Source organism: Astatotilapia calliptera, chromosome 6, assembly GCF_900246225.1.
Source record: "Astatotilapia calliptera chromosome 6, fAstCal1.2, whole genome shotgun sequence".
Taxonomy (NCBI): Eukaryota; Metazoa; Chordata; class Actinopteri; order Cichliformes; family Cichlidae; genus Astatotilapia; species Astatotilapia calliptera.
The window spans coordinates 9691649-9705500 of record NC_039307.1 but is presented as its reverse complement, the minus strand read 5'-3'; the positions used below and the strand labels follow the sequence as shown (position 1 = coordinate 9705500).

At 41.0% G+C, this 13852-nt stretch overlaps 2 protein-coding genes across 4 annotated transcripts in view; one reads left to right on the top strand and one right to left on the bottom strand.

Moving 5' to 3' along the window:
* On the top strand, positions 1-13115 carry LOC113023782 (UDP-glucuronosyltransferase 2A1-like). Of its 3 annotated transcripts, none has more exons than XM_026170145.1 (8): positions 1-523; positions 6428-6908; positions 7029-7177; positions 7262-7393; positions 7595-7682; positions 8397-8616; positions 8807-9104; positions 12079-13115. In XM_026170145.1, the coding sequence occupies exons 1-7, from the start codon at positions 272-274 to the stop codon at positions 9084-9086; spliced, it is 1602 nt and encodes a 533-aa protein (XP_026025930.1). In that variant the 5' UTR covers positions 1-271; the 3' UTR covers positions 9087-9104; positions 12079-13115. The 3 variants fall into 3 exon arrangements, with proteins under 3 accessions (XP_026025930.1, XP_026025928.1, XP_026025929.1); XM_026170143.1 differs by having other exon boundaries at positions 11190-13115; XM_026170144.1 differs by lacking the exon at positions 12079-13115 and adding an exon at positions 9719-10133.
* The window catches only part of aspscr1 (ASPSCR1 tether for SLC2A4, UBX domain containing), a 22187-nt gene continuing 18539 nt past the window's right edge, over positions 10205-13852 (bottom strand). The window contains exons 16-17 of the mRNA XM_026170142.1: positions 13162-13349; positions 10205-10460 (exon numbers count right to left, since the gene is read on the bottom strand). Coding sequence (XP_026025927.1) covers positions 10450-10460; positions 13162-13349 — 199 coding nt within the window. The 3' untranslated portion in view covers positions 10205-10449. The remainder of the gene's footprint in view (positions 10461-13161; positions 13350-13852) is intronic.

Genomic DNA, 13852 nt, shown 5'->3' with positions numbered 1-13852 from the left:
GTGTTTTGTGTTTTCAGGTGGCATGGGCTCAGAGGAAGCCTTTAGGTCTTCGATTAAGATAACTGTTGCTTTAAGGAATGTGAGAGTAAACACGACTTGGCATGCCCCTCTTTTTGTTTTACAGTTGTAGATCACAGTGTGTTGTCGTCCAGTCAGAGTGCAGCTCTTAACTCGTAGCTGACCTCTAGGCAGACTACACTCTGGACCTGCAGCTGCAATCTGACATTAGATTTTTCTCACACACTGGGGATCTTTTTGTGTTTCACACACGATGCAGGTTCCCACGTATCCTCTTCTTCTTCTTCCCCTCTCCCTCCTGCTCCTTCATTCTGTCGCTCCAGTACACGGAGGCCATGCTCTGGTTTTTCCGGGAGAGTTCAGCCATTGGTTGAACATGCGGACCATCATAGAAGAGCTGGTAAAGAAAAACCACTCGGTCACCATCCTAGTGCCCGATGCATCGCCTACTGTCAACTACAACAACAGCCGCGACGCCGCCAAGTTCAACTTCCTGGTTTTCAAGGTAACACTGGCGGTTATACAGCGTGTTTGTAGCCTGACGGAGAACAGAAAGAAAAGTAAAGAGACTCAGATTGATCAGAAAAACAGAATAAACTCTTCAGAACTGAAAGACACAATCCAGGGCTTCAGATCTTACTCGGTTTCAGATTTTCCGAGGAAACCCAGATAACAAGCAGTAGTTCTTACGTGACGTCAGAGCTACCTGGCGATGTAGTAGTAATGACATTAGAATAACACTGATTTTTAAAATTAGCCCATACAAAATAGTAGGGCAAGTTAGCTTAAACAGAAGGAGAAAAGTATGCTTTTCTTAGACAACACAATATCTGAGAAAATATTACATTTTCATGTCATAATTTTCAGAATTTTCCTTCCATAAAGCTAGCTAGCTATATTAGCAATGATGCTATAAAGTTGTTAGCTAGGGTGTACCCCCCACCCCTCGCCCTATGGCTCCAGCCTCACACCCGTGACCCTGATGAGGATAAGCGAAAAAGAATGGCTGGCTATAAAGTTGCTTCAAAATGTTATTTTCTAACTACGTTTTTATTATTTTACAATTACGCACTTTGTACCGTAATTTACACGGTGTTATCGATATTTGTAATCAACAGCCTTGAAATGTAGAGCCAACCCTGCTAGTTTCTTAGGATTTTAAATAAACAGTTTAAACTTATTGATGCTGCACACAGGTGTCTATCATATTATTTTCTTTGACTTATAATAATGAAATGACTTATAATGAAAAGGTTACACACAGCACTGCTCAGAGGCAAAAGCTAGTAATACTTGGACAATGGGTAACTTTAAACTTGTGTTCTTCTACACATCTGACAGGTCAGCTGTTAGACACAAGTACTAGTAGTGGAACGATTGAAATAAAGCAGCAGTTCTTTAGATTAATTCTCAGGGCTCTTTCATTAAAACAAACCTAACACTCAGATAATTAGAGTATTTTAACTGTATTATAGGGGTGGAATTGTGAAGGTGAAATTTTATTGGAATTTGCGAGAAACGTCTGGGGGATAATGTGTAAGTAATTAGTATGTATTTGAATTTTATGTTCTCCCTCTTTTTATTAACATCTTTTCATTGTCTTATTTCAGATTCCAGTTAAGCACAGTAAGATAAACAAGTCCTTAAAACAAGTCCTTAAAATATCCTTTGTTATAAAAGTCTGAACTTGCACAACACTACTAGTAAGTAAGTAAGTAAAGTTTATTTATTAAGCGCTTTTCACAGACAGGCAGTCACAAAGCACTGTACACAAAGATTAAAATAAACAGTACAATCAATAGACATTATACACAATGTAAGAGGTTAAATGTAAATAATGTAAAGAATATAAAATACGTAGATCAACAAAAGGCTTGTTTGAATAGAAAAGTTTTTAACTGGTTTTTAAAAGCACTCATAATGGAATTACATTGGTCAACGAGGTGCAACCTTAGGTCAATGCTGGCGTGGAGTCGGGGGTTTCAGACATTTGTCACTCAGTTGCACACAAGCCACCAGTTAAAAGAAATGGCAGGGACTATTAGCTGAGTTTAGAAGTCAGTGAGACTTCTGTATCACTGGACAGAGCTCACGACTGCTGTACATCAGCTGTTGATTCACATCATACTGATACTGATGGTGGTGCTGAAGCTCCAACTACTGAGTTCCTAATAACAAGTTTAAAATACTGTGCTTCAACATTTTCAGTCTCTTTAGTGGCACTGACTGCAGTCTTGGGCATTTTGCATGTGTTTCACCCAGAATTACCCAAAGATGGATGGTAGGGATAAAACATGGATGGTGGGGAATACCATCATTTTGGTTTGGATACAGCTGGTGGACTCTTTAGGCCTTTAGATAACTCTCAGGATTTCCTTATGAAAATTAAATTTCTTGCACAAGCTTCACTTGTTTTTAGAACAAACTGTGAAAAGGTTTTCAGAAAAGCTTCATGTAAAGATGTCACAACTGAAAAAAGGACACAGATTACTGCACCTGCATTATGATGCACTTGTGGCTCAGATAGGCCATTCAGAACAATACAGAAAGGTAGTAACTGAAAAGTGCACCCTGTCTTAAGGAGTACAATTTGTAGATGGCACTGCTGAAACATGCTAATACTTTTCTGAAGGTTTTGTTATAACAAGTCTTACTTCCAGTACCCCCAGAATTGGATGCTACCGAGTGTGGCGGTTGAACTGCAGGCTTGGTGTAACAAAGCTCCAAAACCTTACTAGGAAATATCCTTTATGCCCTGACAGCACAACATTGATTGCCATCCTTGTCAAACATTAATCTTTTTTTTTTATTTTTATCAAGCTCTAAAGCCAGTTAATGAACTCATTATTTATTCTTTTCCCCCTAGTTATCATAGACAGGATAACTTAAAAAAACAAAAAAACATGAAGTGGTTCATTATGCAGGTCAGTATTAGTGACACAGAAATTGTTCCTAGCTCCTGGATAACTACAGAGGAGCTTTCATGACCCCCATATCCTCCTCGAGAAACATCCAAAGTCCACGCTGCAATGAAGAGGACAATGATCCCAACGAGTCATGGCAAATGTATGAACCAGTCAGAATTCTCATAAGCCATGGTGATTATTATCAGCATAGGTGTTATGATATTTTAATATAACAGCTGTTTTGGGTGACTTATGGTCTTCAAAGGTACAGTGGGATGCAAAAGTTTGGGCAACCTTGTTAATAGTCATTATTTTCCTGTATAAATCATTGGTTGTTACAATAAAAAATGTCAGTTAAATATATCATATAGGAGACACACACAGTGATATCTGAGAAGTGAAATGAAGTTTATTGGATTTACAGAAAGTGTGCAATAATTGTTTAAACAAAATCAGGCAGGTGCATAAATTTGGGCACTATTGTCATTTTGTTGATTCCAAAACCTTTAGAACTAATTATTGGAACTCAAATTGGCTTGGTAAGCTCAGTGACCCCTGACCTACATACACAGGTGAATCCAGTAATGAGAAACAGTATTTAAGGGGGTCAATTGTAAATTTCCCTCTTTTAATTTTCTCTGAAGAGTAGCAACATGGGGGTCTCAAAACAACTCTCAAATGACCTGAAGACAAAGATTGTTCACCATCATGGTTTAGGGGAAGGATACAGAAAGCTGCTCCGAGATTTAAGCCGTCTGTTTCCACAGTTAGGAACATACTGAGAAAATGGAAGACCACAGGCTCAGTTCAAGTTCAGGCTCGAAGTGGCAGACCAAGAAAAATCTCGGAGAGACAGAAGCAACGAATGGTGAGAACAGTCAGAGTTAACCCACAGACCAGCACCAAAGACCGACAACATCATCTTGCAGCAGATGGAGTAACTGTGCATCGTTCTACCATTCGGCGCACTTTACACAAGGAGATGCTGCATGCGAGAGTGATGCAGAGGAAGCCTTTTCTCCGCCCACAGCACAAACAGAGCAGCTTGAAGTATGCTAAAGCACATTTGGATAAGCCAGCTTCATTCTGGAATCAGGTGCTGTGGACTGATGAAACTAAAATTGAGTTATTTGGTCATAACAAAGGGGCGTTATGCATGGAGGAAAAAGAACACAGCATTCAAAGAAAAACACCTGCTACCTACAGTAAAATATGGTGGTGGTTCCATCATGCTGTGGGGCTGTGTGGCCAGTGCAGGGACTGGGAATCTTGTCAAAGTTGAGGGACACATGGATTCCACTCAGTATCAGCAGAATCTGGAGACCATAGTCCAGGAATCTGTGACAAAGCTGAAGCTGCGTCGGGGCTGGATCTTTCAACAAGACAACGATCCGAAACACTGCTCAAAATCCACTAAGGCATTCATGCAGAGGAACAAGTACAACGTTCTGGAATGGCCTTCTCAGTCCCCAGATCTGAATATTATTGAAAATCTGTGGTGTGAGTTAAAGAGAGCTGTCTATGCTCGGACGCCATCAAACCTGAATGAACTAGAGATGTTTTGTAAAGAGGAATGGTCCAAAATACCTTCAACCACAATCCAGACTCTCATTGGAACCTAGAGGAAGTGTTTAGAGGCTGTAATTTCTGCAAAAGGCGGATCTACTAAATATTGATTTCATTTCTTCTTTTTTTTTTTTTTTGTGGTGCCCAAATTTATGCACCTGCCTGATTTTGTTTAAACAATTATTGCACACTTCCTGTAAATCCAATAAACTTCATTTCACTTCTCATATCACTGTGTGTCTCCTATATGATATATTTAACTGACATTTTTTATTGTAACAACCAACGATTTATACAGGAAAATAATGACTATTAACAAGGTTGCCCAGACTTTTGCATCCCACTGTATCTATCCCAAAGGTATTTGAAAATGAGTTTTATCACAATTTCATTATAATTTTTACCACTAAAACACAAATTAAGATTAATCACTAACTTCAGTTTTCTCAATTATTCTTTTATTTTGACTCTTTTTAGATTCTAGAAACTTTGTGAGGCAACTTTTAAAGTCCTAAAATGTTGTATTTTGACATTTTACATAGGATGTTATTCATAAGTGAACAAGAGAAACTTGTATGCAATTTTAGCAGATGGAACTACTTAAACGTCTCAAGCCAGTATTTCTCAGTTTTCTTATTCTTGTCAACAGATGGTGCCTTACAAAAACTGATAATCATGGTGACAGAGCTGACAAGAGAAGCAAGGGACCTCCATCAAGAGTTCAAAGGCTTCTGTCAGTCCTGCTCCACTGAACCTGTTGATGCTGAGGTTTTGCCTCACAGTTAGGATGCAGTGGACAGTTTGGTTAAACTGCTTAATGATGATCTGCTGCTGTATGTACATACAGCAGCAGATCATCATTGGAAGATCCAATAAGAGGAGGTGAAAGCCATTTCATTGCAATATTTTGGTTAATTCTTATCACCCTGGAATATAGTGAACAGGTTAACAAAGTAATGCCGCAATTTGTTCCTTGTACCTTCTGTTAAACTGTGGCACTCCAGCACTCCAGCACGTGGGCCAGTCTCTCTTTTCTTCTCTAAAGGCTGTCTGCCTTTCATGATAATATGCCTAGTAGTGTGTCGACTTTCTCCCTGCTAAAGAGTTTTGGCTAGAGGCTATCATCTGAGTTCAGATGAGCCTCTCTTTCTTGTGCTTTTGATTTTTTATTTTAGATGGCCTAACTCAGCAGGTGGGGGTAAATTGAGTTTCTGAATTTTCCTTTGCCCAGGCAGTGCTCCAGATTGGCTGGGTGGTGCAGGACGCCAGATATCCACCTCCATCCTGGTGTAAACAAAAAACAGGGAATTTAAAGTAATATTTTAAAGAAAATAATGTTTTTATAAAATAAACTTTTTTCTTAAGTGATGCAAAGATCTTCATTGTCATTTTTATATTAGATAAACCCTTATGCTTAAAAATATTTAAAAACTGTTAAATTGTAACAGAATGGTTTACAGATAATGTTTATCCTTTTTTTACATGATGCATAATATTTTTTCCCACAGGTTTAAATAATTTGCAGTGCTTTGATACTGATTGAAATACCTGCAAAGTCCTGTTTTAATCCTGATTTCCTTGTTGGTTCAATGTTAAATGTAAAAATGTGATGAAAAATGTCAGATTTCAGCATTGAATAAATTAAAATAATGTTGATAATCTGATATTGATTTAACATTATTTCAGTGAATGTTCACTACCATGGAAGCCTCCTGATATAGGACCTCAGTCTTATTTATTTTTTTCTGTTTTCATTATTTGTTTGTGCTTGTCTTTGAACTCACAACACACCCTTACTAGGCGATAACTGATACTGCTGAGCAGTGTGTTGTCTTCCATCAGATCCCTATGAGGAATCAAAAGAACTGTGAAGTGTTGATATTTAACAAGAATCAATAACTTGATCAGGGGGTTTTGTTTTGTTTTTTTCCCTGCAGGTGCCATACAGCAAGGAGGAATATTTGAGCCCCATTGAGGAATTCATCCACTTCTCCATGCACGACCCCTCAATGCTGCAAGTGGCCATGAAGCTGATCGACTTCATGGGGCGGAGCTTGGACTTCGGGAGGCAGCAGTGTGACGGGATTCTAAAGAACGATCAGTTGATGGCAACTCTGCGGGATGCCGCTTTCGACGTCGTCCTACTTGACTCCTTGGTAATGTGTGGCGACCTGGTGGCTGATGTGCTCGGCGTGCCGCTCGTCATCTCGCTACGCTTGAGCTTAGGCAGTGTTTTTGAGCGTCACTGTGGCCACGCTGTGTTTCTGCCGTCTTATGTCCCGGTAGCTCCTGTGCTGTACAACGACCACATGACGTTCACGGAGAGACTAATCAACTTGGTGACATATGTGGCGTCATCAGTGCTAACCGAACTGGGCTGGAAGCTGACGATGGATAAATACTACAGTGAGATTAAAGGTCAGAGGTGAAATCATACTGATGTCATCGTCTGTCTGAATTCATGAGGCATAAGGAATAAAAGTAAACTAATCCAAGCTTTTATTTTGAAGTCATACTCCTTATTTGCTGTATAAACAGGAACTCCCACCAGTGTGTGTGAGACTCTGGGGAAGGCTGACGTGTGGCTCATCAGGACGTTCTGGGACATCGATACGCCACGGCCAACCCCACCCAACTTCAAACACGTGGGTGGTCTGAACTGCAGACCCGCCAATCAGCTGCCAGAGGTGTGGGCTCTGATCATTGACAGTACTTGTATTCTGAAATGACACAGTTAAATGATGATGTAATGATGATGTCACACCTTACAGGACCTGGAGGCTTTTGTGCAGAGTTCAGGTGATCCTGGTGTAGTTGTTGTTTCTTTTGGCTCCATGGTACCCAATCTGACGATGGAGCGCACCAACGTCATCGCCACCGCCTTAGGACGAATCCCTCAGAAGGTCAGGGCACTCACAGGCAAACAGAATATGGGTTATCATATCACTGCATCCATTGCAGAATGAATGTATTTAAAGCATTTAAGCATTGAAAAAGTGCTAGTACGAATGGATGAATGAGGAAAGCTCAGTAAAGTGCTTTGAGTGCAAGAACTTTACCTGTTTGTTGGTTCTTTGAACCAATGAGTATATCATTCCTTTCAGGTGATTTGGCGTCACCGTGGTGAAGCTCCACCTGCACTTGCGCCAAACATAAAGATTTCTGATTGGATCCCTCAGAACGATCTGCTCGGTGTGACTCATTTATGTTATTATAGGATTGTATGGAAGGGGGTTTTTGTTTTTTAAATTGAAAAGGTGATTAGAAACTGATTTTATTGTGGTGTTTAAAATGAATAAAAAATGTTTTTAAAAAGAGAAATGAATTAAAATAATTCTAATCAAAATTTTTTAAGTTTCAGACTTGTGACCTTGCTTTTGTGTTGTGGGCGTGTAACCAGGGGGAGGGACAGGGCGTAGACTAATGATAGACAGCTCCTGTGTCACATTTGTTGCAAATTAAAGACGCCATAATACATTTTTAAACATATGTATATTAACATGGTACAAACATTCACCTGTTAATATATTCCATCATAGAATAATCAGAAATAGTGTTTACCTGTTGGCTGCTGTCAGCCTGGGAAGTGGTGGCCATCTTCAACCAAACTGCTAATTTATAAATTGTCAAACATCAGTCTGTGCCCCGCCTCTTCCTCTTGATACACGCCCACAACAAAATAATTCATTTGTTTTCTGAAACACATTTTTAAAAAAAAAAATTTAAATAGCAAAACTTGAATTTCAGTTTCAAAGCACTTCTTCAGTCAAAGCGAACCTTTTCACCTTGATTTAGCTCAGTGTGATTTCAAAAGAAAAGCCTAACACGGCCTATTTTTTCCAACATTTTCAAAAATATTTGTTAGGTTCTTTCACAGTTACAGTTTTGTTTATTTCCCCCCCTCAGGTCACCCGAAGACACGAGCATTCGTGACTCATGGCGGCACTAACGGTCTGTACGAAGCTGTGTTTCACGGCGTGCCTCTGGTCGGCTTGCCGGTGTTTGGCGATCAGTCTTATAATCTTAACCGTATGAGCCACCTCGGCACTGCCATCGTCCTCGACTTCAACAAAGTGACAGCCGAGGAGCTGGCAGAAGCACTGCATGCCATCGTCAACCAGCCAAGGTAAGGGTGATTATACTGTGAAAAAGGTATTTTATGTACATTTCTGTGCAAAGACCGATCTCCATGCACTTGGACCTGTTACTAAATTTTGATTTCCTGTGTTTGACCCTGCTCCATCACATTAAAAGTGCACTTTTGTTTAACAATGAAACAGCCATGTGACTTCCTGTACGTTTCCCATGATGCACAGCTACAAGACCAGCATGCAGCGTCTGTCGGCGGTGCACCGCGACCAGCCGGTGACGCCACTGAATACTGCAGTCTTCTGGTTGGAGTTTGTTATGCGACATGGTGGAGCTAGGCATTTGCGGTTGGCTTCACATAATCTGAACTGGTTCCAGTACCACAGCTTGGACACAGGCACTGTCCTGCTCATCACTTTGATGACTGCCGCTGCTTTGTGTTGGGTGGTCATACGCTGCTTCCTGCAGCAGTGCAGACGACGAGGAGGAAGAGAGAAGGAGGACTGAAGAAAGATATTTTTGAAGGTAAATACGTTGCAAAAGGTGATAGGTTGCTTGGGGCAGAAGAAATGGCAGTGGGGGTAAACCAGTCAGAAAGCAGAAGACCAAGAGGTCTCATTCCTCACTGTCCTCTGTCCTTCATGCTGGATTTACAACCAGAGCACGGAAGGTTACTGCAAGTTTCCTTACCTTTCCCAGGGTCTACTGTGCCTCTTACCCTATGAGAGCTGCAGGCTCCAGCCCCTCTTTAACCCCTTAAAAAGTGGGAGAAGATGGATGGATAGGAGTTTGCAAACTTTTAAGAAATGTTGCAAACATCCAAAAAGAAGAAAACATTTATTATACTTGAAAACCAGTTTAAACTTCTGCAAGGTGAAATAGTTGTCCTTCCTTTCCCTTGACGGCATGTGCTGAGAAAGTTTCAATAGTCCATCGATTTTCTGACTGCAGAAACTGACCCAAATTTTCCCTCCCTAGACACATTCAACAGTTTACCTCAGCAGGAGAAACACGGTTAAGAATGACTGCTAAACCACTAAAGTGATCCAGGTTGTGGAGTGTGCAGCTCACTGGGGACGCTTACATAAAATGGGCGGTCGTTAATGAAATTTGTCTCACCTGTGCTTTTCCTGCTAAAGGTCTTTAAGCCTCCAGGGACGTTTCACCTTTAAAACAGCACCTGTTATCTGCTAAGCCTGCTGTGAGGAGGGCTGCAGTGTAATGCAAGCAGATGGAGAATCATCAAAGCTGTTTTTCATGTTGTGTTTGGGGGTAGCAACTTTGATAGATGGTGCACTGACAACACAAACCTATGTTGTCTCCTTATTCTGCTTCTCTGAATGCCAAAATCCAATACTTTGTGGCATTTCTAAACTGTAGAATAGAACAACCCTTGTCACTGTACATGTACAAGAAAATTGTGGGTGCTCCACACCAACTTTACTGGAATAAAATATGAATAGTAGACAGCAACGAATAAATAAACAAGAGAAATATCATTATTATATTCAGCCTTTACCCTGGTGATGGTGAAAATGTTAACTGCAGATCCTGATCAAACTTACCTAGATGTGGCACCATTTGATTAAGTGCTAGCATAATTCAAATTCAATACAACAGACACATTTGTTCATCAATCTTTATTCACTTTGCACTTCACTTTTCTCTCAGCAGGAATCAAACACACCGATCTTCTTGACAATTAACGCATTCAATCATTTCAATCTTTATTTTAACCATTTTAAAACCCCGGCTTCAGCTCTGATGGATTAAATCCACTGCAGGTCACAAAGCTGAGCCTCTAGTGAAGCATAGCGAACATTTAAGTTGCATCAGTCTGTCATGGTGGGTCCTCAGCACAGCAGAAGCTTTACTTCTTACCTGTAGAAGAAACAGAAAGCAGGAATTAAACGCACTGCCAACAAAAAATATACACAGTATTTCTCTTAGCTCCCATTTAGCTACCCCTCCTCCTTGTCCCTTTCTTTTACCATGTAATTTTATCTTTTGTTAGTAAGTGGTGTTTCTATGCATGCAAATCTTTTGAGCCAGCAGTAACAGCTGATTTACAGCTCAATATATATATTTCTTGAGACTGTGTGTCTACATCTTTAAGATTTTTCGGGGGGCATTTTTGCCTTTATAGGATAGTGAAATAGTAAAGAGAGACAGGAAAATGGGGCGAGAGGGGGAGAAAAAAAAAAAATGCAGCACAGGGCTGGAGGCCATCCTTGACTTCGTCCTCGCCCTCAGTTGGAGCTGTCCCTGAGCTGAGAAATGTCTACTCATTTCTAATCCTGTCTTTTCTGATCAATCCCAATGCAAAGCTCAGCATTTTCAGCTCTGCCTCCTGTCTTTTTATCAGTGGTACTGTCTCACAACCTTACATCACTGCTGCTCTCACTGTCATTTTTAAACGTTGCCATTCACTCCATCCTGCCTGCACTCTCCCCTTCACTTCTTTTGTACATTGGCCGTTACTTTGAATGGCTGAACCCAGGTGTTTGAACCCGTTAGGTTCACTACCTCTACACTGTTACTCCTGCCTCCTTCTCATTTTCACACGTGTTCTGCCTTGCTTGGACTAACTTTCGTTCCGCTCTTCTCCAGTGCATACCTCCACCTTTATAGGCTCTCTTCCACCTGCTGCTTCCTCTGACTACAGATCAAGACGTCATCCGCAAAAACAATATTCAACAGAGACTCCCGCCTGATCTCAGCCTGTCCATTATCACTGCAAACACAGAAGGGGCTCTGAACAGATCCCCGATGTGATCCCACACCCACCTTGAACTCATCTGTCACTCCTACAACATACCTCACCACGGTCTCATTTTGAATCTGAAGTTACACAGAGACCATCAAAAGCTTTTTCTTTACCCAACAAGCATCAATAAGACAGATATTTAGGAGTAAACTGTTTGTAACTTGTCCTTTAAAATGCACACGCAGAAAGTTGATGACTGCCTTCAAGTGCTGATTAATGACAGAGTGAATTAAGGCAGATAAGGAAAACATATCCTGAATATGTTAAACACGCTTTGTTGTCCAGATCAATACACAAACACCGAGCCTGGATGCAATGAAAACCAGTTAAAAACAAACCTGGTATCATCCACCCCAGCGCTGTTTTTCAAAACACCCTTCACAGCATGAAACCTGCAATAAATCCAGTCAGCACGACACAAGGCAGATCATCATGAAACAGGAAGGAGAAGAAGTTTAGTTTAAAAGATGCCGGGCTTTAATCGAGGGCCAGAAAGACGCCAGAAGGCTGAACACTACAAGTGTGCTGGCTCTAATGCCGAATCCTCGGGAAAGCATCAAAACACTCTGCCCATTACTGAACACACTAACGAAGACATGCCAACAAGCCTCATATGCTGTGTGTGTGTGTGTGTGTGTGTGTGTGTGTGTGTCCTCTGTAGTGGTCCACACATGGAATCTATAATTCCTGATTCAGCCTCCCCACTTTTTCTTTTAACTTTCCTCATGAAAGACAAAACAGCCACGACTTTCTTCAGAGATGCGGAAGGACACACACGGAGATCAGCCAGAAATAAAATGAACAGAAACACAAACAAGATGAAGACAGAGAAGAAGAGAGCCATGTACCAAACAAAAACATCAATACGGTGACCACCAGAGACAACCACAGTAGAACAACAGAGAGGCGCTGGGACTGGACAGACCACAGGGGCTCGTGCTGTGTGATGTGGCCCGGCAGCAGGCTCTCTCCCTGGGCACGATGAGTGTCTGTAGTGGTCTCATGGGCTGGAGGGGGTGACCATCCTGAACTAATTGGATCATCCTTACATGCATCCTGATCCTCTGAGTCATCACAAATTCAGCTTTCAAAAAGCCATGTCCTATTAGCTGTGGTTTTGTGGTGTGTGTGTGTGTGTGTGTGTGTGTGTGTGTTTACCATGACATGAATCGTGTGCCTCAAAGCCTTCTGTTCTTTCTCAACATTAAATAAAAAAAAGGGGTGGTGGGGGGCAATGCTTCTTTCTGAGTTAAATGTGTTAGAGGAGCTTTTGCAGCTAACGTGTTTGGTGCAGTTCTGCTGTGCCTACAGGTTTTCTTTGTGCAGGACTGGAAGTTTAATTATTCAAACCGACAGCGAGGACTAAAAGAAGGCAGTGGACTCAAACTGGTATTTGTTTGATGCTTACTGGGATTTGAGAGAGGCGTGATTGTGAATGTCAGAGTTTCTTTCACTAATTTCAGATCAATTTTCAATCTTTTCCTCATAAGTTTTTAATGTGAATGTTTATGTATTTGAAGTCCGTGTGAAATGACAGCAGTCCAGCACAGCGGGCCATAGATGAACGAGGAGAGGATCTTAAAGGGGTGAAATAATAAATCAACCATGTTTTTTTTCTTCTTCTGATAACTTTTTGGCTGAACCTCACTCATGATATCAAGGGTTGATTCCATGTGCTGTTGAAGATGCGTGAAACAGTTATTGTACCTTGTAACCTGTAATTGTCTTTTCTTTATTAAAAAAACCCCAAAAAAACAGTGTTACTTAAACACAGATCCTTTCTCTTTGTATGTGTGCTCTATTTTCTGTCCTGACCTGGAAGTTTGAGCCATTTAGGCACCTTGCCCGGGTCAGATCTGGCAGGTTTGGCGGCCTGGGTTTGTGTCAATGGGTCTTCCTCGTTTTGTGTGGATCCGCTGGCTTCCACTGTAGGCTCTGGGGGAGGCAGCGGCTCCCTGAAGCCACCAGAGCTCGAGGAGGGAGTTGAGGACTGGAGCATGCAGCTGAAGTAGGAAGGGAAAGAAAAAAGAGAACAAAATGAATGACACGAGTATGAGAGGATGCTGCACTGAACAAAGTTGTCACATTTGTCTGAGTCATAATTAGTTGCTCCCACATAAATTTTGGTAAAGTGAGTAAAGGCAACATGCCATCTTATGCCAAAGGAAAATAGTCGCAAACTGAATGTTCGCCAAACTATGGAGACATCATCCACTGATCCTGAGGGCCTCTGTGATCCGGGCACTTGAGTTCATATCAATGAAAATTGATTTTAAAAAACTGTTTCAGGACATCAAAGTTGGTTGATCAGTGTAATAAGTCTAAACTATCATAAAGAACATGTGAACACCAATGTTGTCCCTTAATTTCATAGATGAAAACTACAATCATGTAAAGATACGACTAAATTTGAAAACTTGAAACAGAGTGAATGTAGGAAAAGGGGAATCTTACAGATACAGTGATTTGTTTTGACCAACCATTTATTCCATATGGTGATTTTTCC

Bases quoted from the DNA above. Each gene is read 5' to 3' on its own strand.
- LOC113023782 (XM_026170145.1), top strand. From the start codon at position 272: ATGCAGGTTCCCACGTATCCTCTTCTTCTTCTTCCCCTCTCCCTCCTG. The intron at 7,683-8,396 runs GTGTGACTCATT...TCCCCCCCTCAG, and splicing joins CCCTCAGAACGATCTGCTCG to GTCACCCGAAGACACGAGCA. The intron at 8,617-8,806 runs GTAAGGGTGATT...CATGATGCACAG, and splicing joins GCCATCGTCAACCAGCCAAG to CTACAAGACCAGCATGCAGC.